The following is a 14,033-nucleotide window of genomic DNA, read 5'->3' as shown; positions in this document are numbered from 1 at the left end:
GCTTTCAAGGATGCACTTCTGACAAAAACAAGAGATTCTTTTACCAGGGAATACTGTTTCCAGGCTACACAAGTCTACGTATGGAATATTTTCCAGGTCCTAATCCTTCTCTACCTTATATCTCATGCTGTCACCTTCACCAGGGCAAAGTGAATGTGAACTCTCATCATTCTGATCTGGTTATGTTTTATAACTGCTTTGCACGGGTATTAGATGACAATAGAGGATTCAAAGCAGAAGAGAATTTTCAGTTGGAAATATGTGTTACAGTTTCAAATTACACCTAAGATCACTGCAACTGAAATAAGTTAATGAAATACATTTTTCCTCTCTTTTTTTTCTAGTTAACTTTACACATTTGACAGCACTACACGTATATAGTCCAATTTCACTTTCCCCAGTTAATTAGCTTCTCTTTTGCTGAAACCATCCATGCCTCTGTTCTTTAACAAAAGTGTTTTTCTAGTCTCAACTTCATAACTCAATTCTTATGTCAAATAATTAAAGAAAGAAAACATGAAGCAACTAAGTCTAAAATAAGTGGGGTATCATTGAGAAGTGTGCACTGGTATGTTCTTATTAGAGTGGCTCAACCAAATGTCCAAGCTCCATTTCAGCAGCTATTTGGTCAGAGTGTACAACCAATTAAAGACAAGTTCTTAAGTTTGCAGCCAACAACCTTGCATACCAAAAAGTCGTTCTCTGGGGAAGCAGTCTGAGGGAGACGGATAGCCTAGATCAGGGGTTCTCAAATGAGGGGTCGTGTGGTTACTACATGGGAGGTCACGAGCGGTCAGGCTCCACCATAAGGCCTGCTTTGCTTCCAGCATTTGTAACAGTGTTAAATACATTAAAAAGTGTTTTAATTTATAAGAGAGGTTGCATGCAGGGGCTTGGTATATGAAAGGAGTCACCAGTACACAAATGTTTGAGAAATGTTGGCCTAGGTCTTTCTTGTAAGGCAGCATATAAGATTGGTGATGCTGAATGACATCAACCCTAAAGAAGACCATGTTGACATTTACTAATTTTTTTTTCCTCCTTGTTCCTAGGAGTGGCCACACGCTGCTTGCCTTCTGGTTTTCTCGTCAGGAGGGGAAGCTAAACCGACAACAGACTATTGAGTTGGGGCATCATATTCTCAAAGCACACATCTTTAAGGTAACAAGAAATCAAGGAAAGGCTCACACCATCCCCCCAACTCATGCATACACATACATATGCACACGCACACACAATCTGGAAATACCCATTATTAGAGACACAGTAGATGACAAGGTATATTTTAATGGCCCAAATTCTGTTGGTGAGATAGACAAGCTTTCCTGGGACCAGCACAGCTACAATCACCCTGCAGTACCTACTGTAATGTCCGTTCTTGTTACAGCATGGCTATAAAAAGTGCTATTGCTTCAAGGTTCCAAAACACATAAAAAAGCTTTTTCAGTGAGGACACGAGGAAAATTCTAAAGGACAAAAAAGTTGTAAAAACATGGTTTGATTCTAAGGGTGAAAAAATGAAGATCTGGCATCATGTCTTGATTTGTTAAACTGACACACACCAAACAGCAGATTAAATGCTGCTTGCCAAGTATTTCTGCATCTGACTTACATGTAAATGGATATTACAGTTCTCATTGGCCTTCACATTTTGCCAGAGACGAAGAATGGAGTTTTGTTCGCAGTATGCAATGACTTCTTTGTTGCCCAGGTTTTCATTTCATCCCTGCATAGCTCTTCCTGAAACTTTTTTAACGTTGAAAGTGACAGTACAGGAATTGTATATGGCATTGGACAGGGTCTCAAAAGATCTGAATTTTATTGCTGCCCCTGCCACTTTTCTTGAACAAATTTCTTTTTCTGACTCAGTCTCCTTGTATGTGATATGAGGGTGAATTCCCTCCTTTTGTAAAATGCTTTGAGATGTACAGATTAAGAACAATGTATAGAGTCAAGTATTGTTTGCTTATGATCTACCAGTGAGAGCAATGCTGTGACAATGCACATTTCCCCAGAGCTGAGCTTATTGAAAATAATATCTGGTTACCGCTTCTTAACAATTCACTTCTAGCCTGCACACAAAGAGTGGCCTAGAAGTCACTAGCTAAGATTCAAGTTTGACCTCAGGAACATTATAACCCACAAATTGAGTCACAGCATCAGGCCCAGAGAATGGTCACCAATCAGCATAGGCATAGGGTTGGTGACTGCAACTGACACAGAGGCCATGGCTACCCTACCCCTCTCTTTCAGAAGGGGCATGTAAATTACGGCCTTTTGAAAATGGAAATGAGGCACTTATATGAATATTCAGTGTCTAATTTGCATAATGGTGGCCACCCAGCCTGTTGAAAGTGCTGATTTTGAACTAAAAATAGCCAGATAGCCAGGGTTCCTTCAAAATAGTGCCTCAATTTTGAAAGCACCCTTCTTCCTTTTGAAATTAGGGCAACCTTTTGAAGGAACCCCAGCTATACAGCTCTCTTTAGTTTGAAATCAGCACTCTAGACAGGCTGGGTAGCTGCCATTATACAAATGAGGTGCTGAATATTCATATCAGCAGCTCATTTGCCATTTTGAATGGCCATAATTTACATGCCCCTTCCAAAAGGGAGAGGTAGTATAGCCACGACCAAGGAAAATAAATTATTCTTCATCGAGTGTCCCCGTGGGTGCTCCACAGCAGGTGTTGGGCTCGCCTGGCACCGCAGATCGGAAACTTTCCAGCAGTTTCTCCTGGATCGCGCATGCGCCGGCGTGCACCACTCCCTTACGCGTCCCCAGCCACATGCGCAATCCGGTCCCCGCCAGTTCCTTCTCAACCGCCATCGGCTGCAGACGGAATCCACTCAGGCTACGGCCAGAGTCAGATTAGCTAGAGTTTTTTTTGTGTAAATTGTTGTTTTTCTTTCCAAAAAAAAAAAAAAAAAGGACAAGAGGAAAAACAAGAGAGTAAAACAAATATATATATATATAGTAAAAAGACAGAGAGGAGAGGAGAAGACGCGTGGACGTGAAGGCCAGTAGGGCTCCCGCCGCTGCAGGCTGGTGTCCGCGAAAGGTAAACTGGCACGAATTCAGTGCTAAGTACCCTATTAACAGCACAAAGACTCACCGCGATGTCCTCTTCAGGCTTTAAAAAGTGTGAGTCCTGCTGCGAAGCTAGGCTGGCCTCTGATGGGCATAGGGAATGCATTCAGTGCCTGGGGGAATCACACGTTACCCAAAAGTGTTCCCATTGTGCTAAGCTCACAGCCAGGGCCAGGAAAGACAGAAAAATGCAGCTGAAAATGCTCTTGTTTGATAAGGCTCTCCAGCCTGACGTGCCGGAGAGGCCTCAACCAGAGGGACCCCCTGGGCTCCATAAAAGGACGGCGGCTTCCCTCACCCCCTTGGTGCAGAAACGGAGGAAGCTCTCTCCAGCCCGATCCCTGCCGGCAGTCTCAGCGAGTGGGACGGGCGCAGCACATAGCCCCCAGCTGCATGCCCAAACAAGCGGCAGCGCAGCAGCACACGTGGCAGAGGCTGAGCCTCCGATTACCAAACAGCTGGCACACGCAGCACTCAGAGCGGCGGCCAGGCAAGCACCAGAACCAGCGGCACCGACCCCTGCGGCACCAGCGGTGCAGGGCCAACAGGCACGGAGCCTGCAGGCACTGGAGGACGTTATCCGTGCAGCACCGCAGCTGAGCGTGCCGAGCGCGGCGCCGACAGCAGGGCCAAGATCCCTGGCACGGGAGGGGGCGGTGCCAGCCCCGCAGGGGAGGGGAAAGGTGAGAGCAAAAACCCGGCACTGCAGCCCTTCTCCAGACAGGGCTGCAATGCTACTATCAACCAGCCCTCCCCTTATGCTGCACACACCACTCAGAAGATCTGGGTCTCTACCAACCTATCCAGAGCCTCCTTCTCCGTTCCTCCAACCAGCGTCACCATGGCTTGGGCCACCTTCGCCCTTTCTGGGATTGGATCACTTGGAGTACTATCACAAACAAGTTTCACCATTGTCTGAATCGTCACGGAGATCTTGCTCTCCCAGACATAGGGGGTATGCATCCCGAGAGTGGTCCAGGTCTCCATCCCCGGACCCGGACCCGTGCTGCCATGGTCGCTCTTACCATGCTGGACACAGACACCCCAGGCATACACCTAAGGGCAGGTCCCCCCCGGCCGTCCAATACCCCCACAGACACTCTTGGCCGGGGATGGAAACACAGCTGTTTCAAGGGGAGTTAATTTTGGAACCCCGAGACTTTCCTTCGCAAGCCTCTAGCGCACAGGTGTACCATCGGCCGCAAGAACCTGAAAGTTCGAGGGAGGTTTACCCTAGTGGTTCCTCCTCGTCCTCCCCTGAAGAGGCTACGGCCCCTGGGGACGTTGCTCCCCCGGACGACCTCAAAGAGTTTCAGGAGCTGTTTAAAAGGGTGGCTTTCACGCAAGGCATCCAAACAGCAGAGGTACAGGAGAAACATCACAAACTCCTGAAAAATTTGAGACCCCCGGCTTCATCCAAAATCGCTATCCCGCTCGACGAAGCCATCATGGAGTCAGCCACCACCATATGGCAGACCCCAGCCTCCGCTCCACCTATAAACAAGAGAGCGGATAAGTACTTCGTCCTGGCGAAGGGCATGGAGTTCCTCTTTAGTCACCCACAACCAAACTCACTGGTGGTAGAATCATCTCAGCAGAGATCAAAGACTTCCCAGTACAAATCGGGGGGTTCAGACAAAGATGCCAAGAAGCTAGAGCTGTTTGGCAGAAAGGTATATTCCTCCTCCACCCTGTTATTGAGAATGGCAAATTATGCAGCACATCTAGCGAACCATAATTTTGATAATGACTCCAGGCTTACTTCTCTCATGGATTCACTTCCAGAAGATAAGAAGCCGGTGCTAAAGGTGATTGTGCAAGAGGGCTACGCGGCTTCGAGGACGGGAGTCCAGATCGCCCTGGACGTGGCAGACAGGGCGGCACGCTCAACGGCTACAGCAGTGGTCATGCATAGAGAATCCTGGCTCCAGACATCGGGTATCCCGAGGGATCTGCAGGCGAAGATTGTTGATCTTCCCTTTCACACGCAGAAGTTGTTTGCAGGCTCAACCGACTCGGTCCTCCACTCCAGTAAGGACTCCAGAGCTACACTTAGAACCCTGGGTATTTATACCCCTCCATATAGGAAGAAAAAGTATTACCCTCAGCAAAGACAATACCCGTACCAACCACAGCGTGCTCAGTACCAACGGGGTTACGACCAAGGGCGACATCAACAGCAGCAACAGTATAGAACTCCCAGGTGACGTCCTCAACAAAGCCGCGCATCCTCTGGGCAGGCCCAAAGGCAACAAGTTTGACGGACAGATCGAGGACTGCACTATCACTACCATCGCGCAATGCCATTCCCAGCTAATGTTCCATCATCGCCTCCGACCGTTCCACCCCCAATGGCAAAAGATCACTGCAGACAAATGGGTGCTGGAGATCATAGCCACGGGTTACGCGATCCCCTTCCAGTCGCTCCCACCGCCGAAACCTCCGCCCAGGCCCCACCTCAGGGACGCTTCCAATGAGGCGAGACTCAAACAGGAGGTGGACCATCTTATGTTCATAGGGGCGGTGGAAAGAGTGCCGGAGCGATTCCAGGGGAAAGGTTTTTATTCATGCTGCTTCCTTACAGAGAAGAAAACAGGAGGCTGGAGGCCCATCCTAGATCTTCGGGGCCTCAACCAGTACTTGCGCAAACAGCGTTTTCAGATGGTCACAGTCGGCTCTATACTCACGGCACTGGACGATGGAGATTGGTTTGCAGCCCTCGACAAGATGCGTATTTTCATATAACGATCCACCCGGCACACAGACGCTTCCTCCGTTTTATGGTCGGCAAAGAGCACTTCCAGTACAAGGTTCTTCCGTTCGGCCTCTCCTCGGCCTCCAGAGTCTTTACCAAAACCCTGGCAGTGGTGTCAGCCTACCTGCACAGACAGGGGGTATTTATATTCCCATACCTGGACGACTGCCTATTGAAAGGGGCCTCGAAGGCAGAGGTCCTACGCATGATACGTGTAACAGCAGACACGTTTTCTTCGCTGGGCCTGGTCATCAACCTCGCGAAGTCAAAGACCGACCCCACACAAGACATAGAGTTTATAGGGGCACGTATAAACTCTATTACAGCAAGGGTCTATCTACCTGACGCCCGCTTTCGCGCCATCAGTTCGCTGGTGCAAGTCATTACATACAGCCCCACGATGCCGGTCTTAATGTGCTTGCAGCTGCTAGGCCACATGGCGGCGGCGACGTTTGTGGTGCAGAACGCCAGATTACATATGCGCAGCCTGCAACATTCACTGGTGAGCGTCTACAAGCCAGCATCCCACACTGTCCACAGGGTGGTGTCGCCCACGACAGAGGTGCGCAGATCCCTTCAGTGGTGGGTAAACCCCAAGAACCTGCTAACAGGGGTGCCCTTTCACCAACTGCAAATCTCTATTTTTCTTACTACCGACGCTTCCCACACAGGATGGGGAGCACACATCGGCGACAAGGTGACGCAAGGACTATGGTCTCCTGCGGAACAGTCACTGCACATAAACATACTGGAGCTCAGAGCAGTGTTCAACGCCTGCAAACACTTTCGAGACCACATACAGGGCAAAGTAGTCGGGATCAATACAGACAATACCACCACCATGTTTTATATAAATCGACAAGGAGGAGCTTGATCCCGTGCCCTATGTGCGGAAGCAGTCCGGCTGTGGAACTGGTGCATCGCTAACAATATAACGTTGAAAGCCTTGTATTTGCCTGGCGCTCACGTGAAAGCAGACCAGCTGAGCAGGCGCTTTGCACTCACGCACGAATGGCAGATCCGCTCCGATCTGCTATGACCGATCTTTCACACATGGGGGTTTCCTCAGATAGATCTGTTTGCCACTCAGCACAACAAGAAGTGCCCCCAGTACTGCTCCAGGGCAGGATTGGGGCGGGGGTCCCTGGGGGACGCATTCGCGATTTCATGGAAGGGCCCCCTACTTTACACGTTTCCGCCCATAGTGCTCATCCACAAGGTCTTTCAGAAGGCCAGAAGGAAGAGAGCCCGCATGATTCTAGTAGTCCCAATGTGGGATCGACAGCAATGGTTCCCCTTGCTTCTGCGCATGTCGGACCGCCCACCGCTCCCCCTTCCGGTGGCGCTGGACCTACTCACGCAGGCCCAGGGGTCCATAGTGCACCCACACCCTCAAGGCCTGTGCTTACAAGCATGGCTAATCCATGGCTCAGCTCCCTAGAAAGCACATGTACGGAGGGAGTACGACAAGTCCTGGAGAGTAACCGCAGGACCTCCACCAGGAAGACCTACCAGCAGAAATGGACTCGATTCACTGCATGGTGTTCTGCCAAGCAGCTAGCTCCCCTTGACGTTCCTATACCTGTAATACTAGAATACTTATTGGACCTCAAGAGGGGCGGGCTTTCCCTATCCTCGCTAAAGGTCCACCTCGCCGCTATATCTGTTTTTCGGCATGAAGAGGAGAGGCCCACGGTATTTGCCCATCCTATTGTTACCAGGTTCCTGAAGGGGCTGGTAAACCTGTAACCCCCTCGGAAACCGCTTCCACCATCGTGGAACTTGAACCTGGTGCTCAGCGTGCTAACGGGCCCACCATTTGAACCCTTAGCCACGGTTCCCCTACGTCTCCTACGATAAAAACAACCTTCCTCCTTGCAATTACATCAGCTCGCAGGGTGAGTGAGCTCACAGCAGTTATGGCAACGCCGCCCTGCACAGTATTCTCAAAGGAGTCGGTAACTTTACGGCTGCACCCAGCCTTTGTTCCGAAAGTTTCTTCAGAGTTCCACCTTAACGAACCCATAGTTTTACCTTCGTTTTACCTGAAGCCTCACAGCTCCAGCAAGGAGGCACGCCTACATCTCCTGGACGTGAGGAGGGCGTTGGCCTTCTACATAGACAGAACTAAGTCCTTCCGGAAAACGGACAGACTTCTAGTCTCTCTCGCTCCCAGGTCAAAAGGAGAGGGTCTCTCTTCACAGAGAATCTTGAAGCACATTGTGTCCTGTATAAAAATGTGCTATGAACTTCGAAAGACTCCTTTGCTGGCCCCGCCTAGGGCTCACTCCACCAGGGCGGTGGCGGTGTCAACAGCCTTTTTCAAGGGCAGCGCGTTAAAAGACATCTGTAGAGCGGCGACCTGGTCATCCTATGACACCTTCGCCAAGCATTATGCCCTACATCGGGTATTCCAAGAGGATACCCGCCTCTCGACAGCAGTCCTTTCGGGGTCAAGCTGCACATAAACCGATTACCCACCTCCTTACTTGGGTTACTGCTGGGTAGTCACCTATTGTGGAGCACCCACGGGGACACTCGATGAAGAAAGAGAAGTTACTCACCATAGTAACGATGGTTCTTCAAGATGTGTCCCCGTGGGTGCTCCACCACCCGCCCATCCTCCCCACTTCGGATCTCTGTTTAGTGTTTTTCAGGAGCATCCGAGGTGGTTGGTCAAGGAACTGACGGAGACCGGATCGCGCACATGGCCGGGGATGTGCAAGGGAGCGGCGCGCACCGGCGCATGCACGATCCAGGAGAAACTGCTGGAAAGTTTCCGATCTGTGGCGCCGGGCGACCCCAACACCTATTGTGGAGCACCCACGGGGACACATCTCGAAGAACCATCATCACTACGGTGAATAACTTCTCTTTTCTTAAAATTAATCGGAGCAGTGAGTATTCAGCACTTCTGGAAATCAGGACTCCTAATTCTGGTACCTAAACTTAGGCATCCACTTTGCCAACAATTTTTAAAGCAACAAGGATAGTTTCTATGTCTCATCTGGTCTCATAAACATCCTGCTACTGTAACATTAGGTAGGCCCTTTATTGCCCCTTCTCTAGTGCTTCAAAAAATACCCAAGCCCCAATTCCCATAAAAAAGGTGGCTGGAGACCCAGGCTATGTCTACACTATAGAGATCTTTTGGAAGAATCTCCTCTGGAAGATCTCTTCCGAAAGAGCTTCTTTTGAAAGAGTGCGTCCACATACAAAAAAGTGTATCGAAAGAGTGATCTGCTCTTTCCAAAGAGAGCATCCACACAGTCCCCACTCTTTCAAAAGAACAGGCCAGGGATCGAAAATGAAGACTGTTCTTTCAGAAGAAGGGCCTTGTGGAGCATCTACATGCGTTTTATTTTAACAGAAGCTTTCGAAAAGGGGCGCTTTTACTGAAACAGGATAGAAAGAGTAATTTCAAAAGGGGTACAAAATTATTTCAGTTTACTTTCAAAAAATGCTTTTTGTGTGTAGATGCTCCAAAACAGCCCCCTTCTTTTGAAACATCTTTCAAAAGAGCTTGCTAGTGTAGACGAGGCCCCAGAGTTGAGTCTCTAAGGATTCTCAGCTAGGATTACACAGGGTCAGCCTCCTCATATTCAAGTCCTAAGAGAAACTAAAGAAATGAATTTAATCAAATAACTTTATAAAATCTTATGAAGGAACAAATAATAATCTCATTTTACAACATAACTATTTTATAAGCCTACAGACATTATCTTCACAGTTGCAATAATCAAAGGGAAAACAAAAGTAAAACTTGAACAGTTCGGTCCACACAAAACACAGGAAAAAGAAAATGAAAGATTCCAAAAGCTTTTGTTTACTTCACTTCAGTCTCAGTTAGTGTCTTTGATCACCAAATCTGCACAGTTTGCTGAGTTGGAACCATCTTTCTTCCACTTGCTATAGGACTCCTCTAATGGAATCCAGGCAGATTTTTTCTCTACTGGAGATCACTGCTAGCCAGTCAGCTAATAGAGTTAACCGAGTAACTGGCTAGTCACAAGTATAGAGGGTTAAAGGAGACCCAGTTACAAAAAAAAAAAAAAACCTTAGAATAACAAAATAGAAATTACACCTTTCCCATTATTACATGAACAATGCCTATGTCCCTGGTAGAGGGTTAACACCATTACTATCTACTGCAAAGACAAAGCAGTCATGCAGCACTTTAAAGACTAACAAAATAATTTATTAGGTGGTAACCTTTTGTGGGACAGACCCATTTCTTTAGATCATGGCTTTAACAGAACATACTCAATATATAAAGCACAGAAGTCCAACAATTGTTATCAAGGCTGACAAATCAGAAGAATTGTTATCAAGGCTGGCAAATCAGATAGAAGAGCAGAAAGAAGGAGTGAAGGGGGGAGAAGTTAAGTGTTAGGTCAGACATCAAAGTCAGTGAGGGAGCCCTTATAAAGGGTCAGGTAATTGGTGTCCCTATTCAAACCAAGCGTTAATGTGTCGAATTTGAATATGAATGTTAGTTCCGAACATTCTCTTTGTAGACTGGTGTTGAAGTCTCTTTTTTCCAGAACACAAACTCTTAGGTCTTTGACAGAGTGGCCTACTCCATTGAAGTGCTGGCTGACACATTTGGAGATTTTTGCTGTCTGCTCTATGCCCGTTCATTCTTTGGTGAAGACTACAGCTTGCCCAGTATACATAGTGTGTGGGCATTGCTGAAACATGATGCGTATATGATGTTAGTTGAGGAACAGGAGGATGTGCCCCTGATTCTATAATTAACGTGGTTTAGGTCAAGTGATGATATCTCCAGAATAGATATGTGGACAAAGCTGGCAACAGGGCTTGTCGCAAGGAAAAGTTCCAAGATTAGTAGTATTGTGGTTGCTAGTGAGAATCCTCATAAGGTTAGGAGGTTGTCTATAGGAGAGAACAGGCCTCTCACCTTCTGGAGTGTGGCATCATGATTTAGGATAGGTTGTAGGTCTTTAACGATGCATTGCAGTGCTTTGAGTTGGGAGCTGTAAGTAATGAGTGGTGTTCTGTTGTTGGCTCTTTTGGGCCTATCTTGAAGTAGTTGGTTTCTGGGTGTTCGTCTGGCCCTGTCAATTTGGGTTTTTTACTTCTCCTGGGCCGTGTCTACACTTAGAGAAGCCTTCGAAATAGCCATGCTAATGGCCATTTCGAAGAATAGTAATGAGGCGCTGAAATGCATATTCAGCACCTTATTAGCATGACGCCAGCCGCAGCACCTCAAAATCGCCGCTTTTCGCTCCTGTGTGTCTCATCCAGACGGGGGTCCTTTTCGAAAGGACCCAACCCAACTTCAAAATCCCCTTATTCCTATGCATTCCATCTCAGGGCTTGACTGTAAACAATGGATTGCATGGTGTGTGCAGTCTGGAAGCTAGATGCATGTAGGTAAGTGTAGCACTCAGTGGGTTTCCGGTAGAGAGTGGTATTGATCTGACCATCAGTGATTAGTACTGTAATGTCCAGGAAATGTATCTCTCATGTGGAGTGGTCAAGGCTGAAGTTGAAGGTGGGGTGCAGATTGTTAAAGTCTCTGTGGAATTCTTGCAGAGTCTCTTTACCATGAGTCCAAATGATAAAGATGTCATTGATGTATCATAAGTAAACAAAGGGTAATAGGGCATGAGAACTGAATAATCGTTGTTCCAAGTCAGCCATATCTGCTGCAGAGTGCTTGAGAGTGAGGGACACCAGCCTGCTGTGTGCTCCTCAGCTCAGCTGCTCCCAGCTCACACAGGATACATGGCTTGAGAACAGCAGCAGCCCTGTCTGCTTTCTCTCATGGAGGTGGCCATCCCCACCCTCCCAACAGACACAGAGCCTATTGGAGCAGACCCCACCACTACCACACCCAATTCCAGAAGCTTCAGAGTGTGGAGAATTAAATCTGCCTAGTAACAGTGATTCAGACAGATTCCTGCTCCCCTCCAGGTGTCTCTTAAAGAAGTATCTCCTTATTAGGTACATGGGTTACTCTAGTTCTCCTTATTTAGTTTTATCCACTACATTAATTACCATGTGTAATGGCAGGTCTGCAATATTTCGGGAGATAAACTGGGTCAGTTTGACTTAGAGTGAGGCTCCCAATCATCATGTCATTTTCAGATTTTAACCTACATGAGGAGTACAAGATTCAGCCCTGATATTAATGGACCTTGTTGCTGTTGACAACGGTGCCAAAGCCGAATTTGGTTCCTAGCCTTTATCAGTTTACATTTTATAATGGAGAAGATGGCAGGATTTCAAAAGCTAAATAAATCTTCCTTGTCATTAATGAATGAGTTACCAATAGACCCCAGCTTTAATTAGAATATATTTACCATCCTGGAAATTGTCTATTTACATATGAAAGATGTCAGTGTAGCTTTCTGTTTCTAATTACTTGGCAAAATCCTTTTTGTATCATTTTAGTAAAAATATTTTTTTTTTACTCAGTGACAGGTAAGTGTAACATCAGGTAGTATAGAATTATAGCTTTATAAAATACTAGAACTGGAATGGACCTTGAGAGGTCAAGTCCAGTCCCCTGCACTCACAGCAGGACCAAGCACCATCCCTGACTGATATTTGCTTAACTGGCTCTTAAATATCTCCAGTGATGGAGATTCCACAACCTTCCTAGGCAATTTATTCCATGCTGACAATTAGGAATTTTTTCCTAATGCCCAACCCAAACCTCCCATGCTGCAACTTAAGCCCATTGCTTCTTGTCCTATCGTAAGAGGTTAAGGAGAATATTTTTTCTCCCCTTTTAGCTACTTGAAAGCTGTTATCATGTCCCCTCTCAGTCTTCTCTGTTTCAAACTAAAATAACCATTTATTTCATCTTTCAATTGTCGCTCATAGAACATGTTTTCTAGACCACTGATTATTTTGTTTGCTCTTCTCTGGTCACTCTCCAGTTTCTCCACATATTTCCTGAAATGTGGTGCCCAGAGCTGGACACTCTACTCCAAATGCGACCTAATCAACACAGAGTAGAGCAGAAGAATTATTTCTCCTGTCATGCTTAACGCATTCCTGTTAATACATCACAGAATTACATTTGCTTTTTTTGTATCAATGTTACTCTGTTAACTCATATTTAGCTTGTGGTCCACTCTGACCTCTAGATCCCTTTCTCTGGTACTCCTTCCTAGACAATCACTTCCCATTTTGTATGTGTGAAACTGATCTTTCCTCAGTGGAGTACTTTGCATTTGTTCATATTGAATTTCAATCTGTTTACCTCATACCATTTCTCCAATTTGTCCAGATAATTTTAAATTACAATTCTGTCTGCCAAAGTACTGGCAACCCCACCCAGCTTCATATTATCTGCAAATTTTAGAAGCATGTTCTTTATGCTATTGGCCAAATCATTGATGAAGATATTGAACAGAACCGGTCCCAAAACTGATCCCTGTTGAACCCCACTTGTCATGCCTTCCAGCATGAGTGTAAACCATTGATACCCTACTTCATGAAGATGGTTATCCAACCAGTTATGCACCCACCTTATGATAGCCCCATCTATGTGTTATTTCCCTCATTTATTGATTAAAAAGGTCATTCAAGACTGTATCAGATGTTTTACTAACATCTAGGTATAGCACGTTTACTGCTTTCCCCTTATCCACAAGAAAGCTATTGGGCTGGTTTGACATGATTTGTTCTTGACAAATCCATGCTGTTACTTATCACCTTATTATCTTACAGATGTTTATATAGATGGAGTGCTTCATTATTTGCTCTGTTAACTTTCTTGGCACAAAAGTTAAGCTGACTGGTCTATAGTTTCCTGGGGTGTCCTTATTTCCCTTTTTATAAATGGGCACTATATTTGCCCTTTTACAGTCTTCTGGAATCTCCCCTGTTCTGCATGGATTTTCAAAGGTGATAGCTAATGCCTCAGGTACTTCCTCTATCTACTCCTTAAGTATTCTAGGATGCATTTCTTCAGGTCCTAGTGACTTGAAATAATTTTTTTCTCAGTAATTTTTAAGCTATTCTTATTTTAACTTCTGAACCTACCGGTTTTTTCTCCGGTATTCACTGTTGCAGGAGTCCAGTCACCATTAACCTACCTTCTTGGAGAAAACTGAATCAAGTCATTAAGCACCTCTGCCATTTCTACATTTTCTGTTTTTTTTTCTTTTTCTTTTTTTAAACATTTCATTGAGCATTGGGTCTACCCTGT

General features: G+C 46.3%; 1 protein-coding gene across 2 annotated transcripts in view; it reads left to right on the top strand.

Annotated features, from left to right (window-relative positions):
* Positions 1 to 14,033, top strand: part of TANC2 (tetratricopeptide repeat, ankyrin repeat and coiled-coil containing 2) — a 703,794-nt gene that overhangs the window by 641,821 nt on the left and 47,940 nt on the right. For both annotated transcript variants that reach the window (XM_074978796.1, XM_074978797.1), the window contains one exon: positions 1,053 to 1,161. In XM_074978796.1, the coding sequence (XP_074834897.1) occupies positions 1,053 to 1,161 (109 nt within the window). The remainder of the gene's footprint in view (positions 1 to 1,052; positions 1,162 to 14,033) is intronic.

This window comes from Carettochelys insculpta, chromosome 28 (genome assembly GCF_033958435.1).
Source record: "Carettochelys insculpta isolate YL-2023 chromosome 28, ASM3395843v1, whole genome shotgun sequence".
NCBI classification, from domain to species: domain Eukaryota; kingdom Metazoa; phylum Chordata; order Testudines; family Carettochelyidae; genus Carettochelys; species Carettochelys insculpta.
This window is presented reverse-complemented; position numbering and strand designations above follow the sequence as displayed.